Raw genomic sequence first — 22273 nt, 5'->3', positions numbered from 1 at the left:
TTTGAATAAGAATACCACATAATCTGTTATTTGAAAAGATTTCCTTGGAGTAGAAACACAGGTATTTTGTGGTATTTCTACTCTTCCAGGCCAATGTGAATATAGAGGTAGAGTGTGGTGGTGTTTGTAGATGGCTGCTTTTTATGTGGCCTCTCAAACATCTGTGTCAGCTTCAGAACTGTTATAGTTTACCTCTCACTATATGGGCTCTGAAACAATGCAGCAGATAAAGACGTCCCTTATTTTGCCATTTCTTTCCTGCCCCTTCTCTTCCTCCCTTTCTCCTTCAATTTATATTCATAGTTTTACTTCCCTGGGGATAAAAGTGGGTGTGGTAAAGGAAGGCAAAAACAGGGGAAGAAAAGGGGTAGAGAAGTGAATGTGTATGTGAGAGGATGGAAGGGCACAGAGGAATGACAGGCAAGTAGTCCAGTGTCCACATGAAATGAGAGTAAGGGACTGAAAATATTATGCCAGTTCTGGCTACTCTATTTGTCCCAAGCAAAACCAGAAGTACCGATTTCAGTAACCTGTGGTGGTGCCTCTGGACGTAACTAGTATGTGGACCACAGTGGGTTGGAATGAGGCCTCGTATCTTAAATGAAACGCATTTACAAACTTGAAAAAGCGTTGGTTTTGAGGACTGGGAATAGGCTCAAGTTTTTCTTTATTTTATCCAAACTCTTTTTGTGAGCCACATATTTGGAAAAAAGCAAAATTACATTTATTAAAGAAATCTTAATTTAGCATTTGTTGGTTCAGTTCTTGCGTTATTAGAATGTGGATGCTGATGTATCCAAAATGTCATTTAAAAAATCTGAAAACAGCCAGCAATTTTTTTTTTTTTTTTTTATTTCCAAGTAAAGATTTGTCCCTGTTTGCTTCTGCTCCCAGTTTCTGAAGTGGAATTGAGGTACATGAAAACTTTATCAAAACATAACATGAATTTATCTTAAAAACACAGAAGAAAAGGATTCTTGCAATACTGTATTTATAATGTTCTTCTCACAACTGTGTTAAGACTATGTAGTCTTGTCTGTCTTCGAGGAGAATTTGTTGCCTGGGGAAAAGTTTTAATGCTTAATTTGACTGTGGTTGATCTTCTGCCTTTTTTTTTCCCTCTGCATAATAGGTATAAATGACCAAGGATTGTACAGAGTTGTGGGGGTGAGTTCAAAGGTCCAGAGACTTCTGAGTTTGTTGATGGGTATGCCTCTATTTTACAATCATTTTTTCAATATTTTGTTTCGTGTTGTTTTACTGTCAATATTTTAGTTTTGAAAGCATCTGCCTGGAGTTGTTCTTTATATGGGCCAAATCTAGTTTGCCTTAGTCCATGCAAATAATCCCCACATCATTGTGAGTTCCCCTGGTTTAGCAAGACCAAGATTAGTTGGTAGGAATTAACTAAGAGAACTGCTATGGGACATGTAGGAGCAACTCATGGGCTCTGTGCAAGGTTGATGTAAGTGGGATTAAAGCAGACTAAATTGAAGGGTCTGATCAGAAGATTCAAAATACCAAATTCAAGAAAGCTTGAAGCTTATTGCTTCATTGTTTGAAGTTTCCACCTTTCTTCTCCCTTGTCTAAGATGTACAGGTGTACACACCCATGTGTGTCTTGTAGTTAATCACTGCAAAATAAGACATTTAGTTTAAGCCTACTGGCAAAGAGCTCTTTGCTTTAAGAGGAGGAGTATGATATACGTATTAATAATAACTATGTGCCAAGGTGGGAGACAGATGGAGAAAAGATTTGTTTTTATAAACTTAGTAGTATAGCTCTTATATGTGGGTAATGTCTTAGACTCTCTTGTACCTAGTTAGCCATGTATAGCTCTTAAGATTTTTTGATTCATAAAATTTTTCTCAGAAACTTTTTTCCCCTTTTCTTTCTGGGAATTTTGATGCATCTTTAATCCCAGTGACTCTAGTTCTCTTGCCACTCTGCTGTCCCTGGGGGGGGGGGGGGGGGGGGGGAAGAGGTATTTGCACCTGGATGAAGTCCCTTTTCTGCCTGATATCTCTCACGAAAGGAGTAGCCATGACTGCAAGATGTGCTGTGTTTCCAAATTTCTTGTCCTGAGCACTGACAGTACATGCAGTCAGACAAGACCACTGGGATTAGTTCATTTTTATAGAGCTTCCAAACCTGTCACTTGACAGCAAAGGTCTGATTCTCAGGGATTCATTGGTATGCAAAGAAGCTTGTTTGCAGTTTGCACCAGGCTCTTCTCCAGAACCATGCATGCTCCATCTGTGCTGATAACACAGTGTTCTTTGGCACTGCAAACTGGAGGAAGCCAGAAAGTGAATTCATTTCATTACCCCAGACATTATGTGAATGACAAAGCGCTTTTATATTATATGCTGCTGTCAATTCGGTGCCACCTGTAAGACTTTTTCTTTTCCTTCCTTTATTTTTTCAAACAGGCTGTCTCTTCAGAAATGATAAGACATCAGGCTTGAGGACCTGCATGTCATATCAATCTGTCATAATGACCTTGCTAAATATTAATTTATGATGTCTTACTTTAATCAATATTAACAGCACCCTGAAGTTCTCCATTAGTGAACATAAACCTGACTGTATCTTTAAAGCATTGTAGCAAAAGACTCGTTTTGGAAATACGAACTGGGATTAATGAAAATGACTGATCTATAACAGATTCTCATAGTTGTTTATCTATGTTGGAGTTAGCTTCAATGATCAATAACCATCTTTAGCCATTGACCATAGGAAGGATGACGTGTTATCTCTCAGAGAGTCTCAGTTAAATGCATATGATAGCATAAGATGTTTTTCAGTTTTGTACTTACTGGCTTAGCTTGGGCTTGCAGGTCTGGCAGGCAAATTTTCCTCTTTGCCATTAGTGGTATCCAAATTAAATAGACTCAGGTTGCCAGTGGTTCAGTAGCAGCTGGAAGAGTTTACTGGGGATTCCAGCATCTGCTTTAAATTATTTTTTAAAATTAGAAACATTTTTTGTCATTCCCAAGATTCATTTATTTATTTGAAGCAGGAAGAGTACAGTGGTATCAAGATGAGGCACAATACTGAACAGAAAAAAGTTAGGGTGCAAGCAGGTGCTCTTTTTCTGGTGATTTGTTGAAAGTGATCCTATCTGTGCTCTTTATCTGTCTGTCCTCAGAGAAGAATAAAGAGGGTTTCTTTTTGATATACAGTGGTACAGAGAATTTAAAATGACTGATTAATCTTTAATCCTTTGTCTCTGGGTATACTCTTAGATAGCCTTTTATATGAAAGATCTTTTCAGAATCATAAAAACCTCATATTAACTTTCTGTATTTTAAAATGTTTCATAAGATTTCAAAGTATTTTAAGCTACCTATCATTGACTGTGAGGTTCACAGTCTGAAAGGCCCAAAGTGCAAAAAGAGTCTTCCAAATGGTAACCAGGGACACAGTAGCATGTAGTTTTGTCTCTCTTTCAGAATATTTTCTCTAAAATTTGGGAAAGTGCATTGAGACTCAGGAGAGTATAGAAGACCAATATATGCTTTTCTAATGCTACAAATGCACGGATTTTCATCTTTAATGTACAAATCTAGTGAAACTAAGACTTCTGTAAAATGAGGCTCAAATTAAATATACAATTCTCCTTTTTTTTTTTAAAAAAAAAGTTAATTTTGCAATTAACTTAGTCCTTGAAGTTACTTGAACTAGCATTGTGGTATGGTGATTTCTGCAGCAATAATCTTGTCTATATTTAAGTGAGGCATTTGGTAAGGAAAACACTTGTTACATTTCAAGGGAAAACATTAAATTAATCTGATATCTCATTGTAAAAAGGCATACAGAGTTAGGACTTCTAATGTTATGGGAATCTGTTATAAGCAATTCAGAGTGTGTTGTTAGCCGTCAGGAGGCTTAGTTCTTGAAATGCGTCAGGGACCAATTGCTGTTTCATCTGTGATCTATGTTATAGATCTGATGTGTCTCATTTCATACAACCTGCCTACATAGATTTCATACAAACTGCTACATCAATCAGCTTTCATACAGACCCTTGCTCGTGGTGAAGTGGCTGCTAAGGACTCCGACTTTCTACTGATGAGTTTGGTTTTGATTTCTGATATTGCCTGGTGTGAAAAATGCCAGACACGTTGTAGAAGAAAACTTTTGGGTACCTCTGCCTTTCAAAACGGCAGCTTTCAAAACAATTACACTGAATTCCTCATCATTGTATATACAGTAAATGATAGTATGCATACACTCCTACAGTGGGCATATTGCATATGAAAGCAGAGAGTCTCCTCCTAACCTAGTTGAGTGAACTGGACTGTTTATAAACTCTAGCTCCCCTATTGTCAGAAAGATTTGCATAAAATTTAGAGCTGATCTGTCAAAAGCTGTTCCATAAATGTGCATGGTTATTTTTATATGCATAAAGTTGCCTTTCGGTGTACGGTGGCTGCTATGTGAACAAGTAGCATGAAAATTAGTAGAGTCATTTTTGAAATCCCAGTTCCAGTTCATATAATGGCCTGGGATGTCTGAAGTAGAGGGAAAAATGGAGTGGGATCAATCAAATATACAGGCTGGTGGGGCACAGAGCTATGTGGGGCAACTGTCAAACTGAAAGTGAAAAAGATGTCTGTAAGTCTTGATAGCTTCTACAGTCAAACTTAGGATTGTTAGGGGTTGGTAGCAGGGCCAAATTTTGTTGTTATTTTCTTTTTTCCTCAAGAGATAATGAAATATTTCAGCAATACCTTCTGGTTCTTATTTTAAGAGACTTTGGAATTCAGACGCTTGTTATTTTCCTCCCCAAATTTATCAACAAATTTCACATAATTGAGTGCATCCTTTGAATGTAAAGGAGGTTGATGGTTATGAAGCAGTTACTTAAAAACTGGATATTACATAGTGGTTTAGTAACAAAATCCCCATAGGTTTCACTAGTTTCTGATGTGAGGGCAGTTTTTATTTAATTTATTCAGTAGAAAGGTTTTCTTCTCAAAAAAGAGAATTTGAACACAGCTAGCATACTAGAAGAAAGAAACTTTGTCCTGAGACAATCTTGAGTATTTTGGATGGTGGTTGGCTAGTAACAAAATGTTATCTGGTAGAAAACGTTATCTGACTTGTATTTTAAAATGAGATTTAAATAATTGATATAATGAGGGAGAATATTCAGTTACAGAAATAATTGCTTGGCACAGCCTTTAGAACAGAATTATTTAGTCCCAGTAAAAGGACTGCACCTTTAATCAAGGATCCTAATTTGATTTTTTAAACGTGTCTGTCGATTGTCTGACAAGCAAAGTAACAAATGAATTCTGAATTGTATGAACTGGTCAACACGTAATCTGTGTCAGCTACTCTGTAGTTTACTGTAGTGACTGACAGAAACATGTAGCAGTAATAATAACAGAAGCTGAAACACTTGAAGCTACCAAATACGTGGGGCTAGTTTGGCCATTTATGTGTCATCTTCTTGTGTCAGCTAGCTATTGCTTCCTGTTTTGAGGCCAAAGTGGTTTTTTTTTGGTTGCAAAACATTCCAGTGTGTTCTGTTGTTTTCTATGTTCTGTCAACAAATCTTTCACCTAATGGGTCATTCAGACATATGACCATTCAATTTGATCTGTCTTGTTATAAGACTCTACCAACTAACCTGGTAAAAGATGGCAGGAGTTGTGTGAACCTGACAAATGGTCAAGCAAGCGAGTATTTTTTGCCCTTGGCTAAAACTGATCAAGTAAGGTAAACATTCAGGCCATCTTGTAGAGAAAGCTTACTGATAGAGGAGAGTCCTTTTTTCTACCTTTGAAGCACCTCTTAAAGGTTTTCACACAGTAAGGAGGGTCATACTGCACTTTGGCTGTTTTCATGAGCAGTCCAAAATAACAGTTTACAAGCAAAACTATGGAAAGAACTTGAAAAGATTTCTCAGTGTACTCGCATTTTTAATAATGAAAGAAAAGAGGAAAACAGAAGTCTTGCTTAGTGGGTCTTTCTTCTAAACTTTTTTTGTACATCTTTCTGTGTCTGTGTACATTTTTCTGTTTAATTAAAGGTGTGAAAATATCAATTGCTATAGAGATCTTTTTAAATGAAAGTGATTTTTAATTCTAATTAAAGAAAAAAACCAGCAGTAAATACTTTTTAAAACAAAATGTGGAAATGATATTTATAAGGAGGTTGGATATTAAGTCTTCTTAGTATTAACTAACAGTAAGAAAGACACATTACTTCTATGTTCATGTGAACAGATACATAATGATCAGATTCAGCATGTTGCTGTTCATGTAGGGCATACTGATTTAGAATTCCCATTTTTCATGTCCCTCTTCTCTTTTTGATTATTTTCTAGATGCAAAAACCTGCAATGAAGTTGACCTGGAAAACTCTGTAGATTGGGAAGTGAAGACAATTACTAGTGCTATGAAGCAATATCTGCGGTAAGCTCGTGTCTCATTTGTTTATTTTTTAGACTATGAATTCTGTTTTCTAATTCTCCTATACAGTGTCTTAAGCTACATTACTTACTTTCCCTATATTTTGGAATAGAGGTTGATTTTGTGCAAATACTGTGTTTGTTACTTGTCTTGAGAATGGCAAAATAATTTAGCCACACTAATACTCATGCTTATAAGAGACAAGCCCCCAAACATTTTTGCGTTAGATATGTAAGCATTTCACTGATGATTCAGAAACCTGAGTTGTTAATAAACTTGCTGAGAGTCATTACTGAAAGTCAGCTAAGATTGTTAAAAGAGTTTTTTGCTTTTTTGTGTTTTAATGTGTTAGAGTGAAAAGAGAAAAGGTGATGAAATTTTTAATATTTTCCGCTATTGTTTCTGGCCCTTACTCTGATGTTCTAGGTGCAATAGAAATAATATTTTGAGTGTTGAAAGCAAGAACTTTAGATGTGTCTCTGTTCAAATGTCTTGGCTAATTCCTGATCAAGATATTTTACTAAATTGCCTAAGAACATAGAAATTTTGTGTATCTCTCGTAGTGTAACACAAATGCAGTATTTTTAATCTGCTGTATTAATTAAATAAAGTATTACTCAACCACTATCAGAGAATGTTGAACTATTACCAAGATAAAAGTCTCTCTTACGGAGTGTAAGAAAGAGTAATTAAAAAAAAAAGTAGGAAAGAAAAAAAAAAAAGCACATTATGAAGTATTTCCCATCTGAGTGTTTACTCCAATATTTCCGAAGCTTCAGTGAAGTCATCTTAATAAATGGAGGTTTTAACTTTGTTTTAATTCTGGTTTGCATTATTCAGTACATTTTTCATTAAAGACTAAAGTTTTCAATTTCAATTTTTGTATTTGAAATGCTTTAGAATTTTGATTTGTGGATGGCTACTGTTCAGCAAAACTTTAACTATTTTAGGACCTTTATTTTTTTCCAGTAAGGCATTGACTTATGATTCTTTGTACTTTAAAGACACTAATGAAGAATTATTTTCATAGTATATGGGTACAATCTTCATCTGAGAAACAGTCTCGGTGTGGTAATTTGGAAAGGTGCCTTATAATAGACTAGAGGCATCACTTCAGCTCATGGAAGGTGAACGGATGTAGTCTTATTTTTCTGCTAATATAAGGTCTTCCATTTGTGCGGAAAATCGTTGAACTCCAGGGCCACAGTAACAATGGCTGCTTCCAGTGCAATGATTATACTACTGAACGTTAAAAAAGTTTCCTGCTTAAATACAGATAGAAAAGAATATAGCTAAATTTATTATGTCATCTTTGTTTTACAGAAGCCTTCCAGAGCCCCTGATGACATACGAGTTGCATGGAGAATTCATCATTCCTGCCAGTAAATATGACTGTAGTTCAAATAGAAATCTTTTCTTATAGTACTGTTGTGGCCTTAGGAGCATGCTGCAAGTTCAATTTCAGAAAAATTCTTCAACCCAGTGAAAATATAGGAATAAGAAATAATAAATGTTTTAAAAACATGTGGGTTTTAACCAGCGTTCAGTTCTAGTATGTGTCACATATGACGTATCTATTGACAGACAAGCTTACGACAGACTTGGCATAGCGCAATTTCTATTTTTATGGAAAAATTTTTGTATAGACATTGTAAACATTCATTCTTATTATCTTAATTATATAGTGATAAACATCTACTTAGATTGTGATTTTTTTTTTTTCTTCCATTTATAAAGAGTATGAAGCTTAGTAAAAGAAAATGCACTAATTCGGGCTCATTTGAATCCTTAAAGCCCAGCTGCCTGACCCTTGTTTTCAGTGCCTTGTTAGCTCTGTATCCAGGCTGGCTTGAATGTTCCTCTCATGTTAGTAGAAGAAAGGAAAGAGCAGGCCAGATTACACTATGGCAGTTCAAATACAGACTTGGAGAAGACACAACAGCATTTGTAGTTCAGCTGTATGGTATCTAATGTACATGGAATTTTTTGGAAGAGGATGGAGGGAAACTGTGTAAGAAAATTTTTGGCAAAGTATCAAACAGATATTTAGCTGATTTTCTTTCCAGCCTGTAGCACTTCTGGCAAACTGTGGAAAGCAAAATTAAAATAAACTTTGAGACAACTGCTTTATCTTCTTCGGATTGCTGTAATGACTTTCCAGGACTGCAGAATGTGTTCATTTGTGGTCCTTAATTCAAAATGAGAATTAGCCCATGAAATTCATTGCCAAAGCTCATCTTAGAGGCCAAGCGCTTAAGCAAAATTCAACATACTTACCTAGATGGTGAGTCTGCCCATTTGTATTGGAAAGTGTTAAAATAATTTCTTGACCTATGAAGTTTTGCCAGCAGTTTCTCGCTTTATTTTCTTTTCTCTATTTTATAGTCCCTTTCAATAAAGGAATTCAGTTGAAGTTGATGCTTGAAATAGTACAGTGTTCATGAGTAGTAAACAATTTTGTAGAGGGGTTGATTCTATGTAGTGGGGAGGAAAATTTAATCAACTTTGCAGATCTGAGTTATGGTATATTTAAAAATAGGTAGTCAGTGTTGTTTCCTATGTTGGCTATAAAAAACCAACACTGGGAATAGTAAGGAATATCCTTTTCTCTGAAACTATGGTGGGGGGGAGGGGGGAAGCCAAAATGAAGAGGATGTCCTTTCAATTTTCTTTATATACATATCAGCGTAGACTGAAACTGTATAAGCCTTGACTGTATCTTGTGATTAAGTTGCTTAGCCATTCTTTAATTAGAGTTTGTGATTTCACATATATGTAAAATAGCCTTGCTTTAAAGAAGGCTTATGGTTTTTCTGGCTGTCTGAATTTTGATTAGCTGACTAGAAGCTAAACGTTTTGCATTTTGGTAGCCTTTTTTCTTGCAATCTGTGCAGGGGTGTTCACTGCAAAAGAATAAAAACCCAAAAAGAATCTGTAGCAATATATGCACTGAAGAAATATGGTGGTATTTTATATGAAATACACTTAACAATCAAAGTTTCCTTAGAGTAAAATTGGGACCTGATGAGTGGTCCTGGTGTCAAAACTTACTGCATTCAGAGTAGGTTCTAAATTTTTCTCTTTATGTACCTAGGTATTATTATATACAAGAGAAATACTTCCACTCCTCTCATTGTAATTTTGTGATTTAATACAGCTTTGAGAAATAGGAAGAGGGATTATTTTAATCTTTTACAGATCCTTGTTTTCAACTGTGTACTAGTGAAACCTGTAGGGGCCAAAATTATTCAATTCAACATGCAACACACAAAAATAAGCTCCTTGCTTATTTTTACTTTATTTCTGTACTGTACTAGAGAGGGATGCCGTTGTTATTCAGGGCCCTTTATTTTAGTAATTTCACTCAGTAGGCTTTTTGCATGATTATTCCTCTGTGTCTTCAGAGGTCATTAGATTTTCTGAGCGTACGAATCTTCTGCACATGTCTTATGCAGTTTCCAATGCAAGGTGGCATAAGTGCGGTATAATTAGCTGCATAGTACCAACAGATCTGAATTCTAATGATGAGGACAATCAGTTAATGATGCTAAAATGTAAAGTAGTACAGTTCCACTCTGTGGCACCCAGTAACATTGCTCCTCACCTTGCAGTATATTCATAAGCAGATGAGTCCAATGCAGCAAAACAATAACTACATCTGTCGGTTTTTAAAAATAGATGAACAAAGGCATCCTTTTGCAGGTGGATTGAAAGATGAGTTCACAAAATAAGCAAATAAGTTGATAATTCTAGAACAAGATTACTTGTGAAAACAAAGCGCATATGTTCAATATTGCTATGTTTGGAGATGCATAAATGGTGAAGCAAAGTGTGTGCAGTATGTTTCTGTGCAGGGGTGGGAGAAGATTTGTGTGTCTGTGGATTTTATTTTATGTTTATTTTTTGAGATAGTTATTTATTTCTATGTCCCATAGAAAGTGGGAGTCCTGAATCTCGAGTTAATGCTGTTCACTTCTTGGTCCATAAACTCCCAGAAAAGAACAAAGAGATGCTGGAAATTCTGGTGAAACATTTAGCAAAGTAAGTGTTATGACCTGCTTTCCTACCTTGTCCGAACTCTTGTCCTTACCTTCGCTTAACTACAAAGGGCCTTAGTTAAGTATGACTGGAGCTGAAGCCCGTCTCAGTGCTGTCATACACAATACCAAGAACCAAACGTGCAAAAGCAGACAAGACGTTTGACTCATGCTGTGGTTTTTTTGGCGGGAAAGGCAGAAATCTAATCCGTTAATGAAGCCATATAAGTATTTACTTTAGCAGACCTGCCAGCAGTTTAGGGTTTGATTGAAGTGAGAAAGGGAACATTATACTTTCTTTCTGCAAATTCTGGCAACGTGAATAGTGGAGATCTGTTAGCAAATTTAAGTTGGTTTCACACTTGCCCTGGTCCAAGGCTAAGTGCATTTTATATATTTAAGTTCAGTAAGAGACTGGTTTTGTTTTTAAATTGCCAGTGGAAGAATGGCTTTTCTGTTTTCCAGAATTCAGTACGACTTTATTTGAAGGAACTTTGCACAAAATAAAACTTCTAAAACATAGATTAAGGAAATGTAATGTTTTCATTTGTAGACTGCAGTTTCCAACAGTAATGGAAATTTTTCATAACCTATTTCCTGTTTTTTCCTTCAATTCTTTTCAAAAAGCGTTTCAAAGCATGCCAAGAGGAATCTAATGACTGTGGCAAATCTAGGGGTAGTATTTGGACCAACCTTAATGAGGCCACAGGAGGAAACTGTAGCAGCCATCATGGACCTCAAGTTTCAGAATATCGTTGTCGAAATCCTGATAGAAAATCACGAGAAGGTAAGCTTTGATACATCTCTGAATTTCTGAGCGTTGTCTAAAACAATCTGCTAGATTTAATGGGTAGTGTGGAGTTAAGTATGATGTCACAAATAGCTTAATTCTATAGAATATCCTCTGTATGCTGTATGCTTTTGGCTATTTATACTCGATAAGTATTCCTGTTCATAAGTAAACTGACATTTCAAAATGCGTATTTCCTGGCAATAGCAGTGCTTCTGTGTGTATAGTACACAAATAGATTTTCATTATGATATTTGCATATGTGTTTTTCTGAGCAAAAGTGATACAAGATGGGAAAAGAGAAAGCCTAGGCTCAGTTTTTAGCTCCTCCATTAAGTACTTTGACCAGTGTCTGAATTAATTGTTCTGTGTCATGGTTCTGAGAGTTCACAGAGTAAAAGAAGACTTTACTATACTCTGAATTTTATGGGTAAAAAGCATTATGAGAGTGCCAGGTATTAACATTTCCTTTGTTTTCAGCCGAATGTGTGTTATTCTAAGCTTTTGTATTTGAGGTAATACTGAAAATCAAGTTGTTGCTGTGGCAGCTGCCAGTTACTAAGGTGCTTTACACATACAAGGTACTGTCCAGAATATTAGCACATGTAATCTGGGTTCTGAAATTAAAAAAAAAAAAAAAAGGTCCTTTACTGGTGTCTTTGGTCCTCTTGTGTCTAAGCTGACTTCTGGAACTGGATGTTTGAAGTACTTTGCTTGTACTGGGAGGATGGGCAGCATCTCCCTCGCTCTTATTGTCAAAAAGAGTGCTTTGGAAAAATTCCAGGATGTGCTTTTTCCTCTCTTCTTTCTTAAGCACTCTGAGCATTGAAATAATTATTTCTTTTAAAGGTTAACAGTGTTGAAATTGGCTATCTAAGTCAAGTCTTATCTACTCTAAATAATATCTGTCTCAAGTTTTTCTGACAATGTAATTACGCCACCTCTCTGAATGATACAGGCTGGGCAAAGCTTCTGTTGGCATGGCTGTATCCACATGGTGGGTTTTGTTGACTTGGTTGACTTAGGGTGTAATGCTGCCCTCACACACACGTTGAACAGGTATGGCATTGTGCTGTTGGAAAAATACTGTGCTGCAGATGTGACTCAAGTTCTAAGTGTTAAATATTCCAAGAATTGTAAGCCCTGCTATTCATTTTGGACCTTATAAATGAAAGTAAGCTCATACTTTTGAAGCTATTGCAGTGACCACACAAATTTAAGAAAGTGGAGAGAGTGAGTGAGCAGAGCCAGGGTGTTTTAATGACATACAGAGGTTGATGTTATGTTTATTCAATTCACTAGATCACCATGGATTAGCACAATCTTATTCTTATGCCAGCTCAGTCACATGTCTATAAAAACTGGACATCAGTTTCACGTTTGGAACATTAGTTGTAGTGGCCTTTCTTGTCCCTCTGAAAATGTAGAGAAGCAGGGAATGGAAAGTACATCAAAATGATACTGCATAATTTTCCATAATTCCTTGGTTTTATGCCTTCTTTAGAACTAGAAGGCTGTAATTTTTTTTAAGGGATTTCTGTCATTTCACTGTCATTTCTAACAGTGAACTTGCCATCAGTGGTCTGCCTGCAGCAACCTCTCCCACGCTAGAGCTGCTTCCAAGATGGAAGGGAAGCCCCAAGTGTGACCTCTGTGTATTTATAGCAAAGGCAACAGAGAGGTGTGTGTTAAGGCATTGCAAAAATTTTACAGTTGAATTGAATATGTTGCTTCTACAAGTGAGCCGTCTTCATTTAGGGCAGACCAGGGACCTACTTGTAATGGCAAGCGGCTTATTGTCAATCTAATGTTTATTTTATATGGTTGTTTTGAATTTCTACGCATTTCAGACTTTCTAAGAGTCTTGTGTTAGGTATTTTTCTTTATTGCCCTGGTGAAGTCCTAGTGAAAGTTACCAGCTGTGGGTTAAAATACTTTCAAATATTTCATTCAGCCACTACTCCATCTCTGCTAATTTTTAGCAGCTTCCGCTAATAGAAGCGAAGTTTGGAACTGTAGAAGAGTGATGGAGTCAAGATGGAGGTACGCTGACACAAACAAACTGAAGCGACACTTCACACTTCATGCATATGTAATTTATGGCTCTGGCAGACTGCGGAGAGGCATTTCTTTTCCCCTGTAACAAATGAAATGACTAACAAACTTTCAAACTGTAGAAGCGATAGCCGTTAACATTTCCGGCTTAAATACAGTAACCTGGTAGACAAAATGGTAAAAAAACCGCTATGAATCCTCATTTACAAATTCCATCACCGTTCATTATGTCTTGTCTGGATAGCTTTATTGAAGGAGGTCCACAATTCATTTTTAAGAGGAGACATAATTAATTGGGTTATTAGCTTTGAAATCCTGATGCAGTCATTCCACTATCATCATTCTGATAGGTACTATTTAGAGAACTTCTATGCAATTTATGTCTGAAAACCTGGATATGGGGACTCAGATGAGAGTATCATGCATAGTGCATAAGCTGGTTGGTTTTTTTAAAAAAAGATTTGTTGATATGTACATTTATTTCCTGCTAGCTAGAAACCAGTCAGTACCACTTTCACCTTGTTTACAGGCTGAATACGTACTTCCAAACCATGGCTGTGAACTGATCATAGTAGGTTGAGGAGGGGATGTTTTGCAGTCAGACCAATGTTGAGACTTGAATGCTGGAACTAGACTGTGCAGCCCGATGTGTCGCTTGACTAGCGTCAGAATTGCACAATGATTAAGACTAGAAGAGGTGGATAGAAGAGCATTAGGGAAATAATTGTTTAGCTTTTGTTCTTGTCAGTTATGGATAAGTCTCTTCCAGACAGGGTGTTTCTCAGTGTCCAGTCAGAAGATAAGCTAGAAACGAATCTCTACTTTGAAAGAAAAACCAAAAACGAGACCCAAGCTGAGACAATGTCAATGGACCCTCAGAACCACCTGCTGTGGAAGGGAGGCCAGTCCAGAGGAAAATGAGACCTGTGAATTATCTTGCTTGTTTCTGTCATATGGCTGTAGGGGAAAGCCGGTCAGATATTCTGGTCAAAGTGGGAGGAAGTTCAGGTTTGATATTAAATGAGCTCTCTATAGTTTTGCTTGGAATTGCCATGTTTTGTGTTGACTGTGCTGTGTGAACCAGCATTCTTGCTTCCTTTTGCTTTGCAGGTCTTTAAGGTTGGTATAATTTCATACTTGGTTGTCTTGTCCCATTTTCCCTTCCTGTACCTGCCTGGTCTCCCTTGATTTCCATGTCCTGTATCCTTCCTTTCACTAAAAAGCATCAAGAAATTCATGTTTGTGTCTCCTCATTGTGTTCGTTTTGCTTTGAAGCTATACCTTTCCTTCATGTTCCTTTTCTTGAGGTAATGAACTTGGGGACTGACTGCAGCTGTGCTTGTACAATGCCTGGAACAATCTTTGCTTGGCCTTGAAGTAATCCTCTGATGAAAAGTGGTGGTCAACTAGGACCCAGAAAAAAGGTTTTGATTTATCTTCTCCTCCCTCAAATGAGTTTCAAACGTATAAATTAATTTTTCTTCGCAAGGGTTTCACAGACTGGTAATCTTGGACATCTCAGTTTTACTGCGGTGAGGAAGAAGAACGGTCCACTCCACAGCGGCATGAAGAACATGCACATGTTCATCTTGCTGTTTGTTACAATGTTTTGGCAACTCGTTGGAATGAATGTCGCTATTCAAAGGGCTTATTTATTTGCCATTTAGAGATGCCTCAATGTTATATGAGCCATTTTGGTTTCTCAATTCCCTGAACATTATTTTAAGAGGGGGGAAAAAAAAAAAAAAACCCAGAATAAAAAAAGAAGTCTAAGAAATTAAAGAAGATGAGGGAGGAGGCTGGAATAAAAATCTCAGTGGGACTGGAATATTTAAACCAGCATATGGGGGAGGAAAGAATAGTGAGTACAAATAGCAAGATTGCAAAAACAGAAAGAAGATGAAAATTATAGTGAAAGAAAATGAGAAGAAAAAAAGAGAGGGGCTAGACAGAAGTGCCTTATGGAGACTGGAAAGCCAGTCTGCTGAAAGGGAATAGGCATGGTAAAAGATACCTTTTTCTAGAATTCAGACAACCTATGGGCAAAATTATCTCAAAGATGTTCATTCTGAAAAACTCAATAGTTCCTATATATAAGGCAGATACTGTTTTAATTTGTTTTCTGTATAAATCTTTTTATAAGGGGCAAAGATTTTACTTCAGACAAAATATGTCTTTGTTTTAGCTTTGTTTTGTTCAAAAGAGTTTTATGGAGAAAACTTTTTTTTATGAAATACAAATGTTTTAATTTTTCTTACTTTAGGCACTCTTACGATATTTTTTTTTTTAAACTAACCTCTTAAGCCAGTATCAACTTCATGTAGTAATAGTTGGAAAATCTTTAGCCTTAAAACATATTACAGTGCATAATACATGTGATGTTTGTGAAACAGAAGAAATGGCAGCAGGTGAAGTCAGTTATTTATCTGAGAGTATGAAGTGGCACAGTCAGGTGTGGCACATGTCTCCACTTAGCAATCACTGCATGTTTAAAGCAGTTCTGTTGCAGGTAAGTGCTTTAGGGTACAGTGGCACTGCCATCATCTAAACTAAGGCTAATTTTTGACAACACAGCAGGTCTTTTGAAGTCCTCATAAAGGAACATATGAGAAATACTAACGAGGACTTGTTTCAGCTTTTATGTTGCTTTGCCTTTGGCTGCAGCGGAGGACCAAGAAGCAATGCATTGTAATTGTGGTGGTTTGCTGTGCATAGCAATTTCAAACCTCCCCCAGCTGAATGTTTCTCTTGCCAACAAGCATTTGACTTGGAGGGGGGAAAAAAAAAATTACATCAAGGTATCTGCATTGGGGCAGAGTTTGTGAAGAAACACGTGAGCTTCAGTTCAGGAAGGTATACAGCATGTGCTTAACTTTAAGCATGTAACTAATCACATGTGTCACTGAAACTATTCCTGAACTTAATTCACTTTACAAACCTTGATGATTGGCAGAGCTGAAAGCAGAAAGGGCAGCAGGCACAACAAAGAAATCCATCATGGTTTCTGGTAGAAGTCGCAGCAGCTCTTTCGTTCCACTACAGTGTGTCCAAACTCTTTAAACCCTTTCTCTGCCCTATGGATAGCAGAAAGTTGTTTCATGTAAGACACACACACATGGTGTGGTAAATTGACTGCAAATCTTTTCTCTTTGTTTTTTTGTTTAAAGGACTACAGTTTTCTAAATCTTAATGTAGTTTATGCATAGTAAGAAGACTGTATATCAAATCTCCACTCACATTTGTGACTGCAGTTGATGATAAAAGGAACTGAGTCTGGATCAGTATCTGGATTGGTATGCTGTTAGACTGCTCCAAAAGAAATGAAGCATGTACTGTGAGTAACCATATTAGATTAAAAAAGAAAATAAAAACAAAAGTCATGTTCTCAGAGATAAAAGCAGTCTGCTGAGATGCTGCACTACAAATACATGACGTGTACAAATAATATGGACACAGACTTCTGCCTTCTTGATTTGCCTATGTTATTTCCAGTTAATTTTGGGAAACATCCCTCAGCTTTATATGAAATTTCCAAGTCTTCCACTGCCTGCAGGCAATGTTCCTAACTAAATAAACAGAAATTATGATAGGGGAGTGGAGTTCAGTTGACTAATATTTGCTTCAGTCTGGATGGTCAGGATGCTGTCCTTGCATGTTTGAAGGAGGAGGCAAGGGGAAGTCCTTATAGAGAATGCTAAAATGGATGTTTTTAAATAAAATTTTGTTAGTCAAAGAAAATACTGGGTGAAATGCCGCAGGGGCATGGAAAGGGGGAACATTGTTGCACTCCTGAAGAGTTTAAAAAGTAAATTCTTACGCAGAAGCTGTGTGACATAAGAATTATACTTTATTGCAGCTTTCAATGGTAAGTGAAGTATTGATTTACAAACTTTTTTTTTTCTTTATATTGGCTAAAATGACCTGAATGCCATCCTGTCTGATCGTTGCTAATGGATAATAGTGCAATATGTGCTTGAGTTTTTGTACATGCTCTTTGGAATTCTAGTAGACCTTTTCCTTACCAGAGAGGTTAGTGTATTTCAAACTGTTTAACAGATTTTTAGAATAAACAATATGTGGCAGTCAATTGATAATGTTTATTTCCAATATTTTCGTGCACATGCCATTTATACTAATGAAGCATCAGTACTTCATTGCAGAGGGTGCTGGGGACACAAATGAAAAATATGTTCTTTGCCTCCAGAGACCCTACAGTTGTAATGTAAGATAAAAAAAAATGGATTTTAACAGAAACAAAGAGCAGAAAATATTGTACAAAGCAATGATGATATAAATCCTTGTAATGGCAGCAGGGGAATCTGTGGAGAAGAAAATACTGGTGAAGCTGCATGTTTGGCTACAGTTGGAAGTGTCATTTGCAAAGATCTTGACATTTCATTCTGATGCTTTATACAGTGACAGTGTGGTAGGGGATCAAATGTAGGTTTTTATTCTCAATATATAATTATTTTTCTGTTCATAGATTTTATAGAAGACTAGGTATGACATATTTATGTGTGTGTGTATAAATGTTTATATATGTATGCTTATTACAAATGAAGGGGAGATCATGTTTACCTGTGGTGTGTTTGGCCATGGTTGTTGCTTTTGCTGGCTCCTGACTTAGGTTTGTAAGTGCTGCCTTTTATCTTCTCATGATTTCTTGCACTCTTTGCAAGAGAAAATACTTGCAAACATTCTCCTTCTCATTAGTTTCCATGTAGTAACTAGGATTATGTTTTAGGAAGCTAGGTAATTAGAATGAGTATTTAATTTTTTAATTTGAAGGTGCTTTTTTTTAGTAATTTTAAGTATTTCCTGTAACTAGACAAGATACACAAAGCTATTATGTGTGTAGTGTGTAGCTGTAATAGGGAAGGACAGCCTTTTAAAAATACTCTCCTTGGTGTGAGTTACAGTTGGTGAGCACAGAAGAGGAGGTGAATCTGCTGTTTCTGCTGGTGCAGTGGACAAATGTGTAGGTATTTCAAGCCTGGTACATGGTTAACTCTCTCATTTCCTTCAATGAATAAAATGGATTGGTTGATAGCAGTGAATGGGCTGCTATCAGGAGGGTTCCTCTCATGAATTGTTAAAAGGTGGAGCGAGATGTGATATGGTGGAAGCTGCAGTCTTTGTATCAGGAGTGCTACTTTTAGAAAGGCTGAGTCAACAAACATAATTCGCAAGTGATCAGAGGACACACGATTTTAACCTTGGTGTGGTTTTTTTTCTTTCATCCTTTCACAGCTGTCCTCCAGATTGTAATGTCATGTTTTACAGGCTGTGTTTAGTTTCTTCATTAAATCTCAGATGTGAACTACGTGGTTCAAGGTAGTGGCTATTAGAGGTCTACAGATACATCGGGTTTGTCTGAAAATTCCCTCGGTTCTTTTGTCACTCTTGTAGTTTCCAGTTTGTCCAGAGCTCTAGTTCCTTTTATATTAAGAGGAGCAAATAGAAGATACTCCAGTTTTAGTATGAGATCGAGACTCGCAGTGTCCACAAATCCGTAAAAGCAGAGTTTCACTTGGTTATGGGTAGTCAGGCTGCAAAGCAGATGGTCTCAGCAAATGATGTCTTTGCAATGAAGAAAAGACTGTCTTAGATCTATTTATTTATTTATATATTTCCAGAGCTTTGTGGTTTGGCTCACAGCCAAGGATGTTTCCTGTTTCTAGTTTTGACTTATACCCCGTTACTTTTCAGGCTGTATCTTCTGTTGCACTGTAACTAAATAGAGTGTGCCAGGCAACATCAAGAGCATTGTTGATGCTTTCTGGTTGGTGCCCCTCTAGAGGCTTAGCTTCAGCTATCTTTCAACTCGATGTGTTTTGTGTTTTTTGGTTTTTTTTCCCCCAAATATAATGATTGTGAATATTGTTTAAAGGTGTTTTGTGGTTTGTAGTGGAATTCAAGCCTCAAAATCTAAAGCCTCAGCAAATCTGCATCCCATGCAATCTCATAGAAGGCAGTGCACAGCAAATCATATTTTACAGTGTGTAGATACTGAAATGCAGAAGTCAGAATAACTACTTCAAGGCAGGCACACCTATACTGGAGTGAACACAATGGTAACCTTGGGGAGGTAAGTTACTTAAGGATTCTAATTAAGTTGTTGATCAATTTTTATTGGAGATTGTGTAAACCTTTTTTCAAAAATATTTAATATGATTTTTAGAAATAATCAACTTCATCACACTTTGTACACTGAACACAAATTCTGTTTAGATGTAAAGAATTTCTAGAGCATGTATTTTATATTTATTGAATCATGGGTTTGAGAACCAGAAGAAATGGATCATGTTGACTAAAATCAGAAATGAAATAGTTTGATCTAACATCCATAGTAAAGTAAAATGCAAAAGAGTAAGAAACTACAGTAACAAAGGATCATTTTTTAAAGATTTCAGTGCACTAGAAATTTTATAAGATTGTTAGAATTGGTTCAGAAATCAATTTTGAAGTAAAACTTTTGTCCTAGCTCTCCAGAAGTTGATTTTTTTATAATTTCTGTTATGATTAAACTTTTAATAGCTCCAGTTAGCTTCTGCAATCCCTTCAGATAAGAAGAAAAAAAAAAATCTAGACCTTTTCATCTTATTGAATGTGGGTTTTTTCTGTTAAAAAATGGATTACAATTAGTGTACAGTTAGTGGCTAGTGGTTGAGCTACCGCAATGTATTTTTAAGATGCTTTTTTTTCACCTTGCACTTCCTGAAATGCTTGTATCTATAGTAAAATTATAACTTGACATAAAAGACGTTGTTTTATGTTTGCAGAAAATGCAAAAGAATGGCACGGCCACTGTCTTCATTACTTTAAGAGGAAAAAAGCTTAGCCTATCGAGGTAAGAGTACGCTGTGAACTACTGAGACAGTTGATGTCTTTGAGCATTTTTGTCTCTAATATAAACATATGTTTTCTGTTTTTGTACAGGTGACTGGATCTAACCTGAATTGGGTTTGCATTGCATTCTGAAGCTAAGTTGAGAAAAGATTATGGTGATAAGTTTCTCTTGCACTATCCCATCAGCTGCTAATTTATAAAATGTTATTTGATCAGCATATAGGTTAGCCGGTTGTCATGGAACTGCAAGGAGTACCGTAGCCATAAAATGTATAAGGGCAGAGCTGTGTATGTGACCTAGGTGGATGGTGTTTTATACTGTTCAATAAACATTAGTTGAAGTGTCTGTGTGTGTGTCTTTTATTTACCAATCGCAAATCAAGTACGTATTGGAAGGGAAATTACCCAAGTAAAAAAAACTTGTACTGATGATGTTCTTGTCTGGAGAAATACTGTCCTCTAAAAAATATGGTTGTAATAGTGAAGGCTATACCACTAGCCCAATTTCAAAGCATTTGGAATGACCTTGCATATTCTAGCCTCTTTTGCATTAGACAGCGACTTCTGTTACTCTGATTCTTGCACATGTATTCAGAGGAAATAGAGGCATGTTCTGTGTGGTAGGTGTAATGAGAGTGAATGGGGGTTTTGTCTTGCAACAAAATCACAGCACAGTTTTAAGCTGTTAATGATTTTTTTTTTATAAGTTTATCCTCATTAGCTCTATTACTAAGCCTCCATTTTTTTCTCCCCTCTTTTTCATCCCACTCTGTCCTTGCTGTTTGCCTCCCACTGATTTTTAGAGGAAATTTTAATTACCCCAGTGATACAAAGCAGACAGAGATGACCTGATGTCTGGGTCTTTTCCTAAAGTGATTCCTGGCAAACATACTGAAATTCATTAATTAGTTCTGCTTGAGACCAGAAAGAATAGATCAGTATTCTCTTGTAGCAGCAGAATCTAATCTACATTTCCACGTTCAACTATACATCTAGTCATAAACTCATGGAATAGGGCAAGTTAACTCCTCCCAGCCATGGTTTTTTTTCATTTCTAAAATTGGCTCTAGTAAGAGTTCAGGATCTAGAGTCCAACGCTATTGTTGCAGATTAAGGGGAATCTGGCAAAATTCCTTGGGCTGCTGCCATGTGGATCTGCTGGTAGAATACAGTATGATAATATGTTGAATTTGGCTCATTACTCTTAAGAACTGCTTCCATAGAGTTTGTGGGACACAGGTTTAGGAATTGGAATGGTTGTATGTAGGGATGGCCTTGCGCTCACTGCTCTAGACAGAGCTGTTATTAGCGGTGTATATCCAAGATGGGTTGTGGTTTGTTTAGCCTTGTAAAGTATCCATTTTGTACTATTGCATAGAGCAAAATAGGTCAAACATACCAATGTTTTAAATTGTTCCACAAGAGTCTCATCTTTTTTCGAGTAACTTTTACACTGTAGGCTTCAGGTCTGATCCACCACTTAAGTCAGTGTGCACTTTTAAATTCTGCTTTCATGTAAGATCAGACCTAAACAACCATTTAAAATACTGGACTAACTTGAGTAGGACTGACTTAACAGTTGAATTTGCTGCTTGATAAAATTTTGAGTGCTACTCATGTTATTCTTCTCCCGTATGTAAATTGTTTCACTTAGCTTCTGAGTGTGCCCCCAAGTAGGTCAGTAGCAGAATGCCAGTGCTTTTGAGAACTACATTGTAGAGAACTGATATACTATAAATCTAATGCAGTTTGGCCACAGTCTCAAAAGCTGTGTAACACTGGATGTGACTGAAGTCCTTAAACTCAGAGGTTCATTTAAAACATTTTTATTGCTTCTTGAATGAGGTAATTCAATGAGTGGACTTCATTCTTGTCTTTATATAGGCATTGGTCTAAGCTGTGTTAACTTCTGCAGTCTAGATGAGTGATGGTGGTAGATCTGACTTTTACTTGAAGGGAAGCTGCTTTTGGAGTAGCAGAGAGATCTTCTGTTAAATAGCACGTTCCAATCCTGTTCTTCCACAGGAGGGTTTCCATCCAATTGGATGTGTGTGGTTGTCTCGCCACGCGTCTGATAGCAACAGTTTGCAGTGCAAGAAGGTATTCCAAAACTTAG

General features: G+C 36.7%; 1 protein-coding gene across 4 annotated transcripts in view; it reads left to right on the top strand.

The window, feature by feature from the left end:
• Window positions 1–22273, top strand: part of ARHGAP10 (Rho GTPase activating protein 10) — a 152694-nt gene that overhangs the window by 86014 nt on the left and 44407 nt on the right. For 3 of the 4 annotated variants that reach the window (XM_074823836.1, XM_074823835.1, XM_074823838.1), the window contains 5 exons: window positions 1133–1207; window positions 6342–6429; window positions 7750–7808; window positions 10362–10467; window positions 11091–11250. In XM_074823836.1, coding sequence (XP_074679937.1) covers window positions 1133–1207; window positions 6342–6429; window positions 7750–7808; window positions 10362–10467; window positions 11091–11250 — 488 coding nt within the window. The remainder of the gene's footprint in view (window positions 1–1132; window positions 1208–6341; window positions 6430–7749; window positions 7809–10361; window positions 10468–11090; window positions 11251–22273) is intronic. The other variant, XM_074823837.1, reaches the window with a different exon arrangement.

The sequence above is a fragment of the Strix aluco genome, chromosome 4, assembly GCF_031877795.1.
Source record: "Strix aluco isolate bStrAlu1 chromosome 4, bStrAlu1.hap1, whole genome shotgun sequence".
NCBI lineage: Eukaryota > Metazoa > Chordata > Aves > Strigiformes > Strigidae > Strix > Strix aluco.
Note: the sequence above shows the minus strand (reverse complement) of the source record. Positions and strands in the feature narration are given on the sequence as shown.